The sequence below is a fragment of the Catharus ustulatus genome, chromosome 22 (assembly GCF_009819885.2).
Source record: "Catharus ustulatus isolate bCatUst1 chromosome 22, bCatUst1.pri.v2, whole genome shotgun sequence".
NCBI classification, from domain to species: Eukaryota; Metazoa; Chordata; class Aves; order Passeriformes; family Turdidae; genus Catharus; species Catharus ustulatus.
In genome coordinates this window covers 10,799,780-10,817,272 of record NC_046242.1, presented here as the reverse complement: position 1 = coordinate 10,817,272, position 17,493 = coordinate 10,799,780, and the positions used below count along the sequence as shown (strand labels likewise).

The following is a 17,493-nucleotide window of genomic DNA, read 5'->3' as shown; positions in this document are numbered from 1 at the left end:
GTTTTCTCCAGATTCGCCCCGCCGGGGTGGAAGCAGTGCCAGCCTTTGGGCTGGCTGCAGCTGTCCCGGCCGGTGCCAGCTCCTCCCCCTAGCAGCCCGGAGGCTCAGCGGCCCGTGCTCCCCGGCAGCAAGGCCGGCTCGTCCTCCAGCCTTTCGTGGCACTGCCGGTGCTTCCTCGCTGTGGGGCCGTGCTAGCCGCGCCTTGCTGCGAGCTCGCCTTTGCCAGCTGACGAGGGGCGAGGGCAGTGCCCGTCGGGACCAGCGGGCCCCATGGCGCTGGCAGGTGCCCTGGAGCGGCTGCAGGAGGAGGCAATCTGCCCCATCTGCCTGGAGTACATGAGCGAGCCGGTCAGCATCGACTGCGGCCACAACTTCTGCCGGGGCTGCATCGCCAAGCACTGCCAGGAGAAGGGGCTGTGGGCCGACGGGCCCTTCTCCTGCCCGCAGTGCCGGGCCTCTTGCCACCGCAGCGGCTTCCGACCCAACCGGCAGCTGGCCAACATCGTGGAGAGCATCCGCCAGCTGGGGCTGGGGGGCGGCCCGGGACCCGAGCTGGAGCTGGGCACCCCCCTGTGCCCCCAGCACGACGAGCGCCTGAAGCTGTTCTGCGAGGAGGACGAGGAGCCCATCTGCGTGGTGTGCCGGGAGTCCCTGCTCCACCGCCCGCACACCGTCTACCCCATCGAGGAGGCGGCGCACGTCTACAAGGTAGGGCAGGGTGAGGCACCGGGTCCCTGTCCTGCCCCTAGGCACTCTGGCACGGGGTTCTGGGGCCACCGGACCCCAACATGCCCAGTGGCATCGCTGGGAAAGCAAAAGAAGGGGTGGCGCAGACGGTTACGACCCCCTTCCCCCCCACCAGCTGCCCCCCAGCCGCCCTCGCTGCAGGGATTGCACCCGCCTTCTCTTCCAAAACGTTTGTTTGGAACCCAGGCTCACCCCGTCCATCCAACTCAGGGTCGCAGCCTGGCTCCCTGCCCATTCACAACCCCTGGAGAAGCTGAGCCGGTGGGTCCCTGAGGACATTTTACCTCAGTAGAGGAATGCTGGCACCCAAACTCTACATGCCAGCTATGATCCCGGCAGTGCCAGCACCCACCCTTCACCTCTGCGTCGAACAAGTGCTGTCACTTTGCTCTCCAGAGCCTTAATAGCGAGGAAAAACAGGGGAAACCTAAGAAGCACGGGGAGGGTTAACACTGTGAGCAGAGTGAAGAGCACAGCTGCTTGGTTCGGGTGCCAGTGCTGGCACCGCCTGGCACTGGGTCAGTGTCTCTCCCCAGTCAGAGGGGACCCAGCTGAGCGGGTGCTTGTTGGGGTGAGCTGAGTCCATTTTTCCTCTTTCCAGGTAAAACTCCAGAAATCCCTGGAGAATCTTTCGAAGGAGGTGGAGGAGGTGAAGAAGCATGAGTCAGCAGAAAGGATGAAAACCCAAGAGTGCAAGGCAGGTGCCTGTCTTAATTCTTAATGAATGAGCTTCAGAGATATCAGGATTTTAAAAAAACCCACCCTGAATGGTCTTGTCTGGGGGCACAGATTTATCATTGTCTCCAGATTGTGTTCCTATGTCCTGCTGTCGCATGTAGGAGCAATGCTGGAAGCCAGGCTCAGTAACTCTGTGTGACTCCTTAAAAAGGTTTGCAAGGAGCAGCATGCCAGATTCCCTGTAATCATGAGGACTTTATGCTGGTTAAACAAGTAGACATGGGCTGGTTTTTATTGCCTTCTGTTTTACAACATATGCCAGGTGTGAGCTGTGTGGTGAGCTCCACTATACAGCAACAGGAACCAGAAGTGTTTTTGTAAGGCAAAAAAAAGCTGAATTACTGCACCTCTGCCCGGCTCCAGACAGTTCTGGGAAGAGCAGACACCAGCAAACAGCTGTATTTCAAGTCCCTTGGGGTGAAAGCTGGAAAGTAAAATAACTGCAGAAAAGGAAGTGAAACTGCTGGATGAGTTATCCAGCCCTGAAATTGAGCCGAAACTCTGGCAGGGTAAACAGGTTTCTCTGAACTCTCCTAGTTTGTCACTCAGCTCCCTTGCCTGTGGCAGCCCAGACAAGCGGGTTTTGAGGATGTCCCTGTGAGCCCTCTGTCCCCATTGGGGCAGAGGGACAGAGACTGTGAGAACCGTGTCACTGTCCTCCCATCCGCCTGAGTCAAGGCTCGGGGCCATGGCTCAGCTGCCTCCAGCTTCCTCTGGTTGTGCTTTTATAGCAAAAAGAGCAAAAAATCCTGTGTGCATGGTGGGGGGCGGGGAAGAGGCTGTCCTGGCTTATCAAGTCTTCATGACTCAGGTCCAAGGAATGCTGTACTTGAATGGGAAAAAAAAATGGAGTTCAATTTCCTTTCCTTTATCTTCTTTGGTCTGAGGTTTCCTGGCCCAAGCTCACTGCAGAGTGTCTTTCTGCAGCTCCAGGTTTCCAACCAGTTTTTAGGGATGAAATGAAAAGCCTTAAAGCACTGACAGACCCTACCAATTGCTGACTCTTCACCTTGTGGTGAGACCTGAGGAGACTCCTAGGCTCTGCCTTTCCATCCTTCTACAGCCTTGGGGCTTCTTTACATGGCAGATAGAGACAGGACATGAGGGAACCATCTTAAACTAAAAGAGGAGAGATTTAGCTTAGATATAAGGAAAAAATTCCTCCCTGTGAGGGTGCTGAGGCCCTGTCACAGGTTGCCCAAAGACACTTTGGCTGGATGGTCCAAGGCTACCATCCTTGCTACAGGATTGGGCTTGGAGCATCCTGGTCCAGTGGAAGGTGTCCCTGCCCATGGCAGGGGGTAGAAGCAAATGGTCTTTAAGATCCCTTCACCTGAAACCATTCCATGATTTTATGATTTTTCCACCTCTTGCCCTTTACTGGGGACTTTTCCAGCATTGTCCACCTGCCCAAGAAGTTTATTAGCCTGGATTTGGCTGGAGGTATGAGATGTAATAAAAACCTACCCAAACACCTGAGGGCACCTCCTTGCAGCCCAGCTTCTGGGGCCCAGCTGAGCAGAAGTGCCCCAGGCTAAGTCCTGCTGCTGGTAAACTGAGGATGTGGAGTAGGAACTCCAGTGAGGTGGAAGCACAAGTGTGCCTCTGGCTGGTTTTTAAATTCATGCACTTATCACAAAAATATGGTGTTTTCCCGGGGCCTGATGCCGGGCATGGATGCCGGATCATCTGGCTCCATCTTGGCTGCCTGGATAACATTCACCCCATGAATCTTCTTATCTCAAGGAGACAGTAAAGAAAAAGCGGGAGAGGATTGTAAGTGAGTTTGGGAAGCTGCATCGGCTGCTGGCTGATGAGGAGAAGCTACTGCTCCAGAAGCTGGAGGAGGAAGAGAAGCAGATACTGCTGCTGGTCAATGAAAACCTGGCCAGGCTGGTGGAGAAGAAGTGCTTGCTGGAGGAGCTGATCCTGGAGATAAAGGAGAAGAGCCAGCAGCCAGCTGATGGGCTGCTTAAGGTCAGGCTTTGCCACCAGCACCATTAACTCAGCCCTGGTGCCTTTGTCACCTGATGGGTGACTTGGCCCAGACAAACTCAGAGTAGTTTTTGTCTTCTTCTAGGACATGAAAAGCATCCTGAGCAGGTGGGTGATTATTCCTGGTAGGTGCCATGATTAATCCTGGTAGGTGCCCATGGTTATTCCTGGCAGGTACCTGTGGTTATTCCTGGTAGACACCATGATTGTTCCTCTTACTGTCCTGGCTCGTCCAGGCTTTGAGGCAGATGTTTGTATCTGTTCCACAACAGCCACCAATCCTCCCTGCCCAGCATATGCTTTGGTCCTCCTGGGGTAGACACAGGAGGGACTAAGACAATCCCGCAGAGGTTCCATCTTCTTTTTCCAGAGGCTCAGAGCCAAGGTCTTGCCTGGCTTGTGACATGTGAGTTGTGTCCTCTCTTAAGGGACGTGCTGCCCAGTGGCTTTGTTCCTTCCTTCCCCAGGCCTGGCACTGCTGCTCCCTGTATCATTTAACTCTGATCTTATTTGGATTGCCAATATGCAAGTAATAATCCCTAGTGTTCTTCTCAGCCAGAGCTCCAGGGAGGCAGTGGATCTATGGAACCAACAAAAGGGCATTAACCCCCCTCCCAGTCAGAGAGGGGCCATGGCACAGGCTCTGGATACAGCCCATGGGCATCCCTCTCTTCTTCAGGTGTGAAGGGGTAAAGTTCCAGTCCCTCAAGGCTGTGTCCGTGACCCTGAAGGAAAACTACAGCATTCCTGAGCGCTGCCTGGGCATGAGGGACATGCTGAAGAAGTTCAAAGGTGAAGGGGAAGCTCCTGGCACATTTGGGCTCTGGTTTCCCCCAGTACCCTGGGGCACAGGGAGGTTTTTCCAACAAGCTTTGTCCAGCTGCTCCCAGTGTATGCACTGATGAGTTCAGGTTGGTTTCATTGTGGGAAGACCTTTGTTGTCATCTTGGATGGATTGTGAGGTGACCTGAAGCCCAGAATGTCTCTTGGGGGTTTCAATCGCCATGTTGCCCATGACCTTGTGCTTTCAGTGTTGCCTCTTTCTGAAGCTGTGGAACTCTCCTCATTCTGACCTGACTCTGCAACCTGACACCAAATATTTTCATGTGGCTGATTTTCTGTATTGCGCTTCCCCACTGCCAGGAAGTTCTGGGAGCTGTGCAAAACCATGAGCAAATAATTGTGGGATGTGGGACAGTTTGGGAAAACCCAGCATCCAGGCCACAGGCACCTGCTTGTGTCTGTGCCTGCAGATGCCTGAAACCTTGTCCATCCTTTTATCCCTCTCTCTCTCTCCAGTGGATGTAATTCTGGACCCAGAGACGGCACACCCAGATCTCACTGTGTCTGAGGACCGCAAGAGTGTCCGGCGTGGGAGCAAGAAGCTGCTTCTGTCCCTCTTTGACAATCCCAAGAGGTTCAGCAGCACCCCAGTGGTGCTGGGCACTTCGGGCTTCTTCTCGGGCCGCCACTACTGGGAGGTGCAGGTGGGAGACAAGCCTGAGTGGGGCCTGGGGCTGTGCCGGGAGGCTGCTGCCCGGAAAGGCTCTGTCCTCTTCTCCCCCAACAATGGTTACTGGGTGCTGCGGCTGCAGAACGGGGGCATCTACGAGGCCCTGACCGTACCCATCTCCCCCCTGACCCTGAGTGTGAGGCCCCGGCGCATCGGGATCTTCCTGGACTACGAGGCGGGAGAGATCTCCTTCTACAATGTCAGCGACCGCTCCCACATTTACACCTTCACTGACAGGTTCTCAGGCAACCTCCGGCCTCTCTTTTTCCTGGGTGCATTTTTGGGGGGCAGAAATGCAGAACCCTTGGTGATCTCCTGGGTCAGGGATCCACAGGGGACTGGATGCATCATCCTGTGAGAGTGGCTGCCCTGGTTTGTCACTGGTGGGCAGAGACCTGGGAACCCCGGCAGAGACCTGGGAGCCCAACCAGCTTCTCCCTGTGAGTGGGGCAGCACTAGGGAAAAATCTTAGTGCCCTGGTGAGTGTCCTGGCAGGATTCTCACATGGTTCTGGCTGTTGGAGTGACCTGCCATGTTGTGACACCCACTGTGGGCCATGTGTTGGGAAGGCACTTTGCAGCAGGGATGTGCCATAACCCTCTGTGACACTAGTGGGGACAGAGGAGTCCTCTGATCACTGATGCCCTGATGCTCATCTTGCAGGCTGCTGGAGCAGATTATGTGCCCAGCCTGCCATGTAGTGCTGACTTTGGTGTGAATTGTACTGGAATAAGGCAATAAAGGCTTGATTTGGGGAGCCTTGTGTGGTTAATACTGTGGATTTGTAGTGCTTCTACTCCAAAATATCTCAGAAGGCAAAAGGTGCTGCTGAACCTGGTCCTCTCCAGCCCAGAGAGGGTCCTTGAGAGATCCCACTGAGGCATCTGTGTGACACAGCAGCACTCTCTAGGCAGAGATTTGGAAGTGGCAGCTGTCTGTGTGGTGGCACCTTGTGGTGCTGGGGCATGGAGTGAGGAGAGAGGACATCTGTGTGGGTGGTCCCTGGACTGCTGTCTCTGGTTCCTTGATCAGGAGATCCTCTCCAGGTCTGTCAGCTCCAGCTCCTACGACCCCCCTCAAAACCTCATGGGTAGGAAACCTCCAAGTGTAGAGAGCTGCCTACCACACAGCACGGATACTTCAGGGCTGCAAGACTCAGGAAAGGAAAAATAGCCCAAAACGTGTCTCCAATGTTCACCTTTGGTCTGTCCATCCCCTGGGACATCTCTTCTCCTCCAGGCTGCCTTGCTGCCCCAAGGCTCTTGCCTTGAATGGGCTGCCAGTGTGTCACTAGAGGAAAAGCTCATCTGAATGTGAATGGGGCCATGGTCTCTTTGTACTGGGCCAAGAGGCAGGAGACACTGCCTGGGTGCACAAAACACTGCCCCGTGGCACATGGGGTGCAAGCAGTGTCACCAGCCCTGGACTACCATCTGGGGTGGCTGTGCATTGTGTCCTTCAGATGGAAGTCAAGAAGCTGCTCAGCAGAAGGCTGATTGAATGCAAATAAAATGAGATTTGGTAAAATAGTCTGAAATGCTCAGCAGAATTTATCATAGAGTCCTGGACTGGTTTGGGTTGGAAGGGACCTTAAAGGTCCTGTTGTTCCACCCTCTGCCATGGGCAGGGACACCTTCCACTGTCACAGGTTGCTCCAAGCCCTGTCCAACCTGGCCTTGGACACTTCCAGGGATCCAGGGCCAGCCCCAACCTCTCTGGGCATCCTGTGCCAGGGCCTCCCCATCCATTGGATTTCTTCCCAATATCCCATCTAACACTGCCCTCTGGCAGTGGAAAACTATTCCCCCTTGTCCTGTCACTCCATGCCCTTGTAAATTCCAATTCTCTGGGGATGTCCTGGATGATGCTTTAGGAGTCTTCTAGTGAAAAATTAGCTGGACTGGGAGAGCAGTTCCTCTTGGCTGAGTTTTGCTGTGTTTTAGGGAGTCCCACACTCCTTCCGGATCTTTGTTTTAGAGGCTGCACAACAGAGAGAACAGACTAGTGAGACAAGCTCATTCACGGCTTTGCCACGTGAAAGCTTTGCCTTTTTCCACAGGAAGGAGAAGGGTGACAGGTCTCAGTGGATCCTACAGTACATTGACACTGTGGAGATACTACATGGAGATTGTGATCTTACATCCACTTAGTGGAGAGGGAGTTTATGGAGACTGAGGAGATAAGAAAGGACATAAACTTTGAGGCCTCTGCTGAAAGCAGAGGCAGTTGGTTAAGGGAGTGGTGAGGACAGCCACGGAAACCTGTTATGCAGGGAAGGAACCAGGGTAAATGTCACTGAACCAGGGTGGGAGGAGAATAGAATAGAATATGTCCAGAGCAATCTGATCCTGGCAGGTGATGGACGAGTGGCACTTGCTGCAGTGCCGGGGGGGGGAAGTGTTTCCAGAAGAAGCAGAAGGAAGTGCAACAATTCAGAGATCTTGCAAGTAGGGGAAGAAATGAACAAGCAGAAAGGATGTGAACTCATTCCAATGCAGGATCCAAAGTGTTTCTAGAAATCATGAATCTGCCTCCCCCGGCAAGGACAGTGGAGGTCAAAGGTATGAGATAGCTCTGAGTAGGCTCCCAGATTTTCCATCTGGTGGACTCTGCATCATCTGCTACTAAGGAACTGCTTGGGGCAGATACCAGTCTGCCCTCTGATGCCCAGACTGGTTGGCAATGGGCAGCTGGAGAGCAGCTGGGAGCACTGGAACCTGGCTTTGGGAACTTCCTGCTGCCCTGAAACTGATCCTGGGGTGGTTTGCAAGCAGGATTTCTCTCTAAGTCATGGCAAGTGGAGTTTGTTCTTGTCTTCAGTGGCAAGGCACTGATGTCTGGTTCCAGCCTCCCTGTCCTGCAAGGACCAGATCCTGCTCAGCCTCATGCAGAGGAAATGGCTGCACAGCACAACAGAGAATCATAGAATCATGGAATTGTTCAGGTTGGAAAACACCTCGGTCATTGAGTCCAGCTATTAGCCCAGCCAAAGACTGTTCTGCTCAAAGGGTGCAGTTTGGCTGAAGGCAGAAATCCCTTGAGATACCACATCTGGCAGAGGGACCACGGATTGGGTGTTACTGTTTTTCTGAGCAATCGGTACAAGTGTTGCCTGTTAAGATTCAGCACAGTAAACAGACCTACAGCTTTAGAAATGTGCTTTCTCAAAAATGTGGCATCCTTCTCTTCTAGAAGAAAATGCTTCATCATCTCAGGGGAATGTGAGTCATCATCTGTTTCTTTCTAAGAACTCAGCAGAAATGTTCTTTTAGATCCTCGTGGCCACTTCTGCCTTTTGTTGGCTGTCACAGGGAAGGTGATAGGCACAATTTCTTTTGTAGTACTTCTGTGTCTTCCTTAGACCTGGAAGTCTGGGATATCTCACAATTTTAGGAAAACACTGCTTTTGTGTGCAGCATACAAACCTATCCCCTTTTACATTATATTTTTGAATTCTGGCCCCTCAGAAGTGACACACCGCCTGCTCATGGTGTCTCTGGGAAGAACCGCTCTGGATGCAGGACTGAGCCTCCCCTCCCTGTGGCAAACCAGGGCCCTGGGATGGGGAGGAAGACATGGAATTGGCACTTTTGGATGCACAAACATTTTGCCTTCAGTGTGTCTAATTCCTCCCTGAAAAGCGGAGATGTAAAAGCTCAGCTCATGAAACTTGACTGGCTTCAATCCACCTCCCCATCAGCACAACCCAGCTTCTTCTGTGAGATGCTGGACTCCAGCCTCTGACTCCTCTGGCATTTGATGTGCCTCAAAATGCCTACAGACACACTACAGTGATGGAAACAGTAAATATGGAGACATGCACATATATTATAATAATGATATTGTTATCATAATAATGATTGAATTTTTGTTCACAGCTGGGCTTGCCCAGGACTTTTGTCAAAATAAAAAAAACCCCAACCAATCCCGAAACAACAATAACAACAATTTTTTATATGCAAAACATTCAGTAAATACCATACTCTTGTTTCGGGATGAGTAGTTTACAAATTCCGAATCCAGAGAAAATTCCCCAGAAAAACCACCCTCCTCTTGGTCCCAACCCCACTTTTCTCTTTATCTCTCGCCTCAAGCTTAACGATCCCTTCCAGTTCAGCATATTCTGCCATTCTGGTGTCCACCTGCTTGAGCACCCCATGAGGCTGTTTACGGGAGGGATGAACACCTGGACATGAGCTTCCTAAAGAGAAAAAACTCTTCACCATGAGAGTGGGGAGACCCTGGCACAGGGTGCCCAGAGAAACTGTGGCTGCCCCTGGATCCCTGGAAGTGCCCAAGGCCAGACTGGACAGTTCTTGGAGCAACCTGGGATAGTGGAAGGTGTCCCTGCCCATGGCAGGGGGTGGAACAGGATGAGCTTTAAACCATTTGAACCAAAACCATTCCATGATTCTATTATTCCATAATTCTGTAACCCAAAGATTGCACACTGTGAGGGTCCCCTTGCATCTTTCACCTCTAGCAGCAAAATCAACCTCAAACAGCGGCACCAAACACAAATACATCCAGTGATCAAGGCAGGGTGATCCCTGGGTGAGGTTTTGGTACTGCAGCCCCTGCCTGCTGTGGGGCACCCCCCATCCTCTGCAGAAGGTGCTCAGTTCTCACCTCTCTGCCGGGGTGTGCAGTTACAGCTCCTTGCTGGCTCCTCTGAGCCATGTAGGAGGTGCACGTCACATGTAGGTGGATGCAAGATCAAGAAAGCCGTGAGTAATTCCGGGCTCCTGCAGGCTCCCAGAATAGCAGTGAGGAGCCAGCTGAAGCACCCTGGAGCTGAGGGAGGCTGCAATGTGCCCCAGGTGCTTTAACACACTGCACCCGGGGTTGTTTCTGCAGGCTCCAGAAGTGCCCGGGATGGATAGTACTCCCTGGATGAACCTGTGGCCCTTCCAGAAGAAACCCTGAGGCTGTGGGACTGCTCCCAGTGCCACAGGTCCAGGCAGGACTTGTATCCAAGAAGGACTGTGGAGGCTCAAGTGATTTTGGGATAATCCCATCACAAGTCTTCTCCTCCTGTCTCCTGCTCCAGCTGTTCCCTGGAGAGAGGGCAGCTCTGGGCACTAGGCTTTGCGCCAGTCTCAGTCCTCAGGGTGAATCTGCCCAGCAGCACCCAGAGTGGCTGGTACCCAATGGCCAAGATGTTTTCCTGGCCCAGATGAGACCTCCTTCCAGAGCTGACCCTGAGGTGTGCAGGGTCTGCTGGAGTCCAGGCTTGCACCAAAGCCACCACCTTCACATGCAGGTGGCAGTGTCCATCTGAAACTCCCAGCCATGGGGTCCCTCCCCTCCCAGCAGTGTCTCTGGGAAGAGGGCCCTGGTCCTGCTCTCGTCCTCACTCCCTTCCTCCCAGGGTGCTATTTTAAGCTGGATGCAGTCAGCACTGGAGTGGGATGATTGATGGGATCCACAGGGCCCTGTGAGCTGAGGAGCTGGGGGCTGCCGTTCCCCAAGTGAGGAGTGACGTGTTCTTCCCTCCTCCAGACACACCCATGTCCCTCAATCCCTCCCAGCCCCACCTGAGCCTCCTCTCCCTGCTTACCATCCACCCTCTGTGTCTACTCAAGGTCCCCCTCTCCAGGGCCGCCTCCTGCTCTGCTCTCCTGTGTCCCACTGGTGTTTATGTTTGAAATCTCTAATCCAGTATGGAAACGCAGTGGGGTGACTGGAACATTTTTCCATGGGCTACACCAGAGATGCAGGCAGGAGGAACCCAAATCCTCCTTGCTGATCCAACACAGCCTGTCCAGAGCTGATCAGAATATCGCAATTACCATCAGTGGTATGGGAAATGCCACCAGGGATATGGGAAATACCTTCACTAAGGTGGGCTCCATCTCCTTCAGCTCCAGGGGGGAACCAGGGGAGACGTTTCCTTGCAGGGGCATGTCCTGCCCTGGGCTGGGGTCTGGCATAGTCATCTCTGGACAGGCATCTCCAGAGATGAGCAGGTTTTGGAGTCAAGGTATTACTGAGAAGGAATATCTGCTAAGCTTCATGTCCTACCTAAATGAGAGCTTAATGAAATAATTCTAAAATTCTTGCAGTGAAACTTAGTTTTTCCACCCTCAGCTCTGGAAATAGCTGATCCATTTTAGCTGTAGCTCTCAGAAAGCTTTCCCTAAAACAGCCAATATGTTAAATTTCAGCCCCTAAAGGTAATATTTTGATTGATTATAATGGGGCCAGGAACAGAATTTAATGAGCTTCGTCATAATGAATGGAAATTAAATACCTTATAAAAAGCTTGAGACAAGTTAACTGAATGTAATCCCTGCCCTTCTCACAACTCCTCCTTCATGGCCTTTCTTGTTATTATTTTGCAAAACAGGATGTTCAGACACAGAAAGCTTGTAAGAGTTTTGACAGTGTGGAAAAGGAAATAAAGAACTTCTTGTCACTATTATAATTTCAGTTTGTCATCCCAAATGATTGTAACAGAGGCAAACACAGCAGGTTTTTACAAAAATATTTCTTTATTGACATTGGAATTGAAATTTGTGTAAAAATTACAGTTACTTAAATACAGAAAATATAACCTGAGTCTACTGGTAAAAAAAGAAAAAAAAATATATTAAATAAAATTATTTTTTTATCTCAGAGTCATTGCACCTGATCCCTCTCCTATAAAAAATTAAATAGCACAACATTTAGTTGGATTTTGGAATGTTTTCAGTTTCTCAGCTAACTTTAAATGACATTGAAGCACTTCCAATGGACCCTGTTGGTCATGCTCGTCCATCCCAGCAGCTGGGGACATGGAGTCGCTGGATCTGTCCAGGACCTCAGTCCAGCTCCAGCTCATTCACGTACTGCTGGACCCAGTCCTCCACTGGGTTGGCACAGACTTCCCGGCCCTTCCTGGTGATGAACCTGTGGGATGCAAGGAAGTCAGTTTTTGGTGGGAGAGCACTGAATGGAGAATCACAGAATCATGGAATTATGGAATGGTTTGTGTTGGAAGGCACCTCAAAGCTTATCCTGTTCCACCCCCTGCCATGGGCAGGGACATCTTCCACTAGATCAGATTGTTTCAAGCCCCATCCAGCCTGGCCTTGGGCACTTCCAAGGCTGGGACAAGAGCCCTGCCCAAGCCCAGCCTCTCCTAAGGATGAACAGCTCCATGTGTTGCCCATCCTATCCAGCAGACATCAGTTTTATCTGCAAAGGGGTAGAGCAGGAATGGCGTGTGGCTTCTGTGCTCACCTTGTACTTCTTATCTACCCCAGCTTTCCTTCCCTGTCTTTGGAAAAAGGCCTTTCCCTCACTGGCTCCCCAGCCCAAAACCACCCCTGCCCCGGAGGATGGACTTACACGACAGCAGGCTGGGAGCACTGGCTGTTGGTTTCATAGTAATCCTTCACAAAGCTGCGGGGCAGCTGCCGGGAGATGTAGGAGAAGCAGCAGGAGGTTGGTGGGTCAGAGCCAACTGTGAAGCAAAGACAGTCATGAGCAGTGGCAAGGGATGGGGAACAGGGCGGGGAGCTGGGATGAGGTGGAGGAAGAAAAGATGGGGTCTTTTCTGTTTTTCTTCTTCCTTCCTTTGTTTCCCTGTTGGATTCACCCTGAGCTGGCATTGACACAGCCCATGCCACCAGGCAACTTCTCCCAGCCCAAAGATGGCCAGCCCTAGCATTCCTCAGGGTGCCCACATTTGACCCCTGCAGCAGGGGTAGGAGGCACAGTTATACTTTTACCCTAAAAAGGCTAAAAAACTTTAGCATTTATGCTAATGGTCTTTGAGCTGTGCCTGTCCCCAGGAGCCCCTGCCAGAAGATGGTGGGACAGAGAGAGGGAACTGGATTGGAAGGGCTGTCAGAAGGGGGCTGTCCCAGAAGCGACATTTCTCCTGTCCCCACTTAGGGAGGGTGAGGAGAGCCCGGACTTACGTGGAGCAGCAGAGGTCTGGTAGCAGAAGGCAGTGATGAGGATGGCGAGGGTAACCACAGACACCTTCATGTTGGTGGAGAAGTGGTGGCTGGAGCTGGAGCTGGAGCAGGCAAAGGTATCTTGGAAGCGTCTTCGCTGTCTGATGCTGAGACCATCAGCAGCCCGTCAATTTATGGGGTGAGAGGTCCATGCAGTGGCTTGCGTAGGCATGGTGGAATTTCCACCAGAGTCCACTTGCGGTGCAGTCTCGTGATGGAACAGAGCAGCCCCAGCCCCGGAAGAGTGAAGCTCCCTGCTTGATTCAGTGCCTCCCCAGTGACACAGGATATGAAACAGTCACTGTGGCTATTTCTGTTCTCTCGTGCCTGTCCCTTATTAAGAAGTTCCCCTGTGGAGGTTCCTGCATTTGTTAAGTCCCCTATTACCCAACTTTCCTGGCAGCTCAGAGGGGAGAGTGTATCCATGCAAGAGCTGTGCTGGAGGGCCCAGGAGCATGAGTGAAATGAGGCTGGTTAGGGAAAAAGAGACTGAAGTCTCCTTTACCATGGACTTCTCCCATCCCATATCTGCAAAGCCCTTGCTGTCCCAGGAGCAGGAGGTGGAAGCTGTCACCAGTGTCCTGCATGTGTTCTCCACGGTTGGAGGTGCCTCAGGGCATGTCCTGCTGTGACAGCACTGCAGTACTGGCATAGGTAGTGGTGGGCATGAAAGAGGAGTTTGAGAAGCTGAAACACTCAAGTTTCCTCCTCAATTTAAGGGAAAGGAGTGCTGAGATGGGCTACCTGCTATCTCTTGGAACTGCATGATGCACTCCAGGTCCTATAAGATCCTATAATTTAATTATACCTTTTTTTTAATACAGATTATACAGTTACATTTCAAGGGCTACTGCTAGTCTGGGAATGAGGATATAGAGAGCTGAAAGAAGTGTGGAGACTTGTAATCCTGAAGATGAGGCAGAAGGAGTTCCAGGAGCAGGGTAGGAAGGAAACAGTGATTCTGAAAATAATGGGCAGATTAACTGTGGGATGAGAGCATGGGCAGAAACTGGGATGTTGGGAAGAAAAGAGTATCCTGTCTCAGCTGATGAGAGAAAATGACCACAGACTGGGGAAAGAGTGCAATGTATGGGAGAGAGTAATAGCTCTGTGAAGGTTAGGCAAGGACTGAGACAGAGATGGGACACTGGGAAGAAGCCACCAGCCTCCACACCGAGAGCCATGGAAGTCTGACAGACTCCCTAAGGAGGAGAGGAAAGGCCAGGCAGGGAGGTGATGAGTGCTCTGGGAAGAGCTGAGGGCTGTCCAGCTGTAGTGAGATGTTCCTAGAAGGATATTTGTTCTTTACAGGAAAGCAGACATTCCTGGGGGATGTCTGCATTTTGTTATTTCCAAGACATCATGGAATGGTGATGTCTTGATAGACACTTCCTGAATACCAGTGGAAGGCTTGTAATGTAAAGTGGAGCAACCCAACCCCACCCCGGCACCTCTGCACTCCCCCTGGCAGTACTGGGTACTGACTCATCCTGTTCCTATCAAAGGTTTCCAGCTCCTGCCCCAGGAACCTTCTGTAAATAACCTGGTGTTTTCCCATATCCTTCAGCCCTCCACCAGCTGTGCCCTGTTAGCTCCATGCTCTGGGTGGGCAGCAAGGGCTCCAGAGGACAAGGCACAGGAGAAGCCCTGGACTTGTCCCACCCTCAGGGAGGGTCCTGCTGGGAGCTGTGGTGGTGTCTCTTACCCAGACTGGGGAGGGCAGACCTACCCCATGGAGCAAATATGGCTCTTGCCAAGCTGAGCATCCCCTTCCAAAGCTGATCTGGCCCATTTCCATTTTTCCCTTTGCAGAGAGGCACCTTGCAGGCTCACTCATCAGTCCAGATCCCATTGCTTCACTCTGTTATCTTGCTTGTCTCCAAATATCATGGGAAGATGAGGAGAGAGTCTGCCTCCACATGCAGGGCACCCAGCCAGGCAGGAGGTGGGAACCTGGCGTTCTGACAAACACCAGCTGGGCCAGGAGGGAGTGAGCATCAGCTCCCTCGGATCCTGTCTGGTTTTCAGGGAATAGAACTTGTACATGGAAGTAGGAGTGTGGTTTGCCTCTGAGCTGTCCCCTCTGACTGAGCCTTCAAGCATCCCTGGGTTACGCTTGGAGATCTGGCGCTGACGGCCGAGTGCTCCCATCCTGCTCCTGAAGCACACGGTGCCAGAAGCAGAGAAATGTTTTGCTAAAAGACAAGTTTCATGAAAACAGAAGAATTAGTCCAGGATCTGCTTTGATTATTCAAATGTTTTCAGTGGGAGATTTTTCCTTTCAGGCAGCTGGACACCTCTGTGCCTTAATCCCTTTCTCAGCAAACACCTGCCAAATTATTTTGGACCCTCAGGGACTATTTTGAAATTAATAAAAGCAAAAATTTTCTGTGTCAGTTTAGGATCAGTTTCATTTAGGTAATGTGTGTTACAGGGGACTGGTAAGGGCTGAAACTTTTCTACTGCTGAGAGCCTAAACCGACCCCAAAGCCAAGTTGCTTGATTTCTAGGAATGTAATTCTTCCTTAGAAATCTAACAAAAGCTCCTGCTCTGCCAGCTCGTGGCCAGCTGGGTGGAGGTGGAGGTTGCAGTCATGCCAGTGATGCCATGGGATGTTGCAACATGGTCCTAAAAAATTGTTTTCTTACCCACTCCCCACATTCCAATTATGATGAAAAGAGAAAGTAATGTCTTCCAGCTCTTCCTCCTTTTAGGAAGGGAGGCTGAGTGTGTCTCAGATAAGGAACCATGTTCCCTGAGAGAAGCCTTGAGACATGAAGATGGCCATGGAAGAGTGAGGAAAGTGGGCTGGAACATTTCTGAAGTGATTAATTTAATTACACAGCAAAGTGGTGGTGTAAGAAGGAAGTTTTCCGATCAGGTGGTTTCAGAATTCCTGACCCAGCAGGCAGTGCTTAGAGTCAGTGGGATTTGCCATCTGAAGGAGTCTGGCTGATGTTGCCCTGTTTTAGATAGAGGGATATGATTGAGATTTTCTACAAATCCCCCAAAAAATCCCAGGAGAAAGTGCTGTGTAAAGCAAATGCCCAAAATAAGTCAGTGACAGCAGAAATAGGGAAATTCTCTGTCTTGAATGAAAGGGGAACCTGGAAAAAACTGGTGAGACTGGCTGATCTAAGTTGCTATTTATAGCAGGGTTTAATGCTGAAAATTTGGATTCTCTCAGAAAAGGAAGTAATTAAAGATGGCCTGAGTTCAGAAATTGCCCCTAAGACAAGATCCACCAGTCCTTGCAGCAGCTCCATCCTGCCCTGCTCCAGCTCCAGCACTGGTGACATTCCAGCAGCGTCCAGAAATTTCACCCCCACCATTCTTGATATTGTTGGAGAAATGCTGGAATTTTTAGATGATGTCACATCCTGGAACTGACTCCAGTAAGAAGCTGTGCCTGTGGGAGTGACTGGGGGCCATCTGTCTCCAGCGTGGTGGGTCCAGGGAGAGCATAGCAACCTTGGCCAGTCACCTCCAGCTGGTTCACAGAAAACACTTTGTGTTTCCCCAAAGTCATATCAGGACAGGAAGCTGGTCATTGCTGATAAGAAATGTGTATTTTGCCAAAGGTGCCATCCTTCTCCAGTGAAGGCACTTTACAAAATAAAATATTCCAGGGAATGCCCTTCTTTCTAACTGCTGATGCCTCAGATTTTTCCTGGCCTTTCTTTTGAAGCATAGCAAACCAAAGAGGATGAAATGTACAGTATTTCAAAGCAAATCAAAGTGAAATAAAAAAGCTTCTTTGCTCCACACTCCTCTCCATTCCTGGCATGAAAAGAAAAGAAAAAAACAGGGAAAACCTGAGTTTTCACAATTTTTAAGCCTTAGGGAGGTGATTGTGGGGCCGTGCCCCTGCTTCACCCTGACTGCTGGCTCCAGGAGCTGAGACACACCCAACCCACCCCTCCAGCATCTGTCAAACCCCAAATGTCCGGGAGGACAAGACAAAGTGTCTCTGCTGGAGCTGCATCCTCTGCCCATCTCATTCTGATCGTTGTTGAGTCACCCAGAGAGAACAAGGAGGACCAGGCTGAAAATTCAGAGCTTGGCTAGGATGGAAACTAGAAGAGGGTAGAGTTAGAATAGATAGGAGGAAGGAATTGTTCCTGTGAGGGTGGGCAGGCCCTGGCACAGGATGCCCAGAGAAGCTGGGGCTGGCCCTGGATCCCTGGAAGTGTCCAGGGCCAGGCTGGACAGGGCTGGAAGCAGCCTGAGATGATGGAAGGTGCCCCTGCCCATGGCCAGGGGGTTGGAACAAGGTGGTCTTTAAGGTCCCTTCCAACTCCAACTCTTTGATTCTATGAATACCAAACCCACTTTTAATGAACCCAGTGGGCCTTGCCTGCTTGTTATAATCAAGGAAAAATAAAAATAAACAAGACATAAACAGTTTTAATTTTCATTGAGCTCCTGTTGTGCAGCTTTCTAGGCTTTTTTGGGTGGCATGGGTGGAGGTGGCCCCAGGGAGCACGGGATGTCTGGCTGATCCCAAAAGGTTAGAATCACAACCTCCCCTGAGAGCAGGATAACCCTTAAAC

At 51.3% G+C, this 17,493-nt stretch overlaps 2 protein-coding genes across 2 annotated transcripts; one reads left to right on the top strand and one right to left on the bottom strand.

Moving 5' to 3' along the window:
* Nucleotides 1–61: 61 nt before the first annotated feature.
* On the top strand, nucleotides 62–5,750 carry LOC117006095 (E3 ubiquitin-protein ligase TRIM39-like). Its single transcript, XM_033078378.2, has 6 exons — nucleotides 62–708; nucleotides 1,349–1,444; nucleotides 3,232–3,462; nucleotides 3,566–3,588; nucleotides 4,160–4,272; nucleotides 4,780–5,750. Exons 1-6 carry the CDS (start codon nucleotides 271–273, stop codon nucleotides 5,349–5,351), a joined length of 1,473 nt encoding a protein of 490 aa, XP_032934269.1. The 5' UTR covers nucleotides 62–270; the 3' UTR covers nucleotides 5,352–5,750.
* A 5,874-nt stretch (nucleotides 5,751–11,624) lies between these two features.
* Nucleotides 11,625–13,179, bottom strand: LOC117006067 (C-C motif chemokine 4 homolog). The gene is made up of 3 exons (XM_033078329.1): nucleotides 12,901–13,179; nucleotides 12,326–12,440; nucleotides 11,625–11,884 (listed from the first exon to the last, which is right to left on the bottom strand). Exons 1-3 carry the CDS (start codon nucleotides 12,968–12,970, stop codon nucleotides 11,797–11,799), a joined length of 273 nt encoding a protein of 90 aa, XP_032934220.1. The 5' UTR covers nucleotides 12,971–13,179; the 3' UTR covers nucleotides 11,625–11,796.
* Between the last annotated feature and the right edge of the window lie 4,314 nt (nucleotides 13,180–17,493).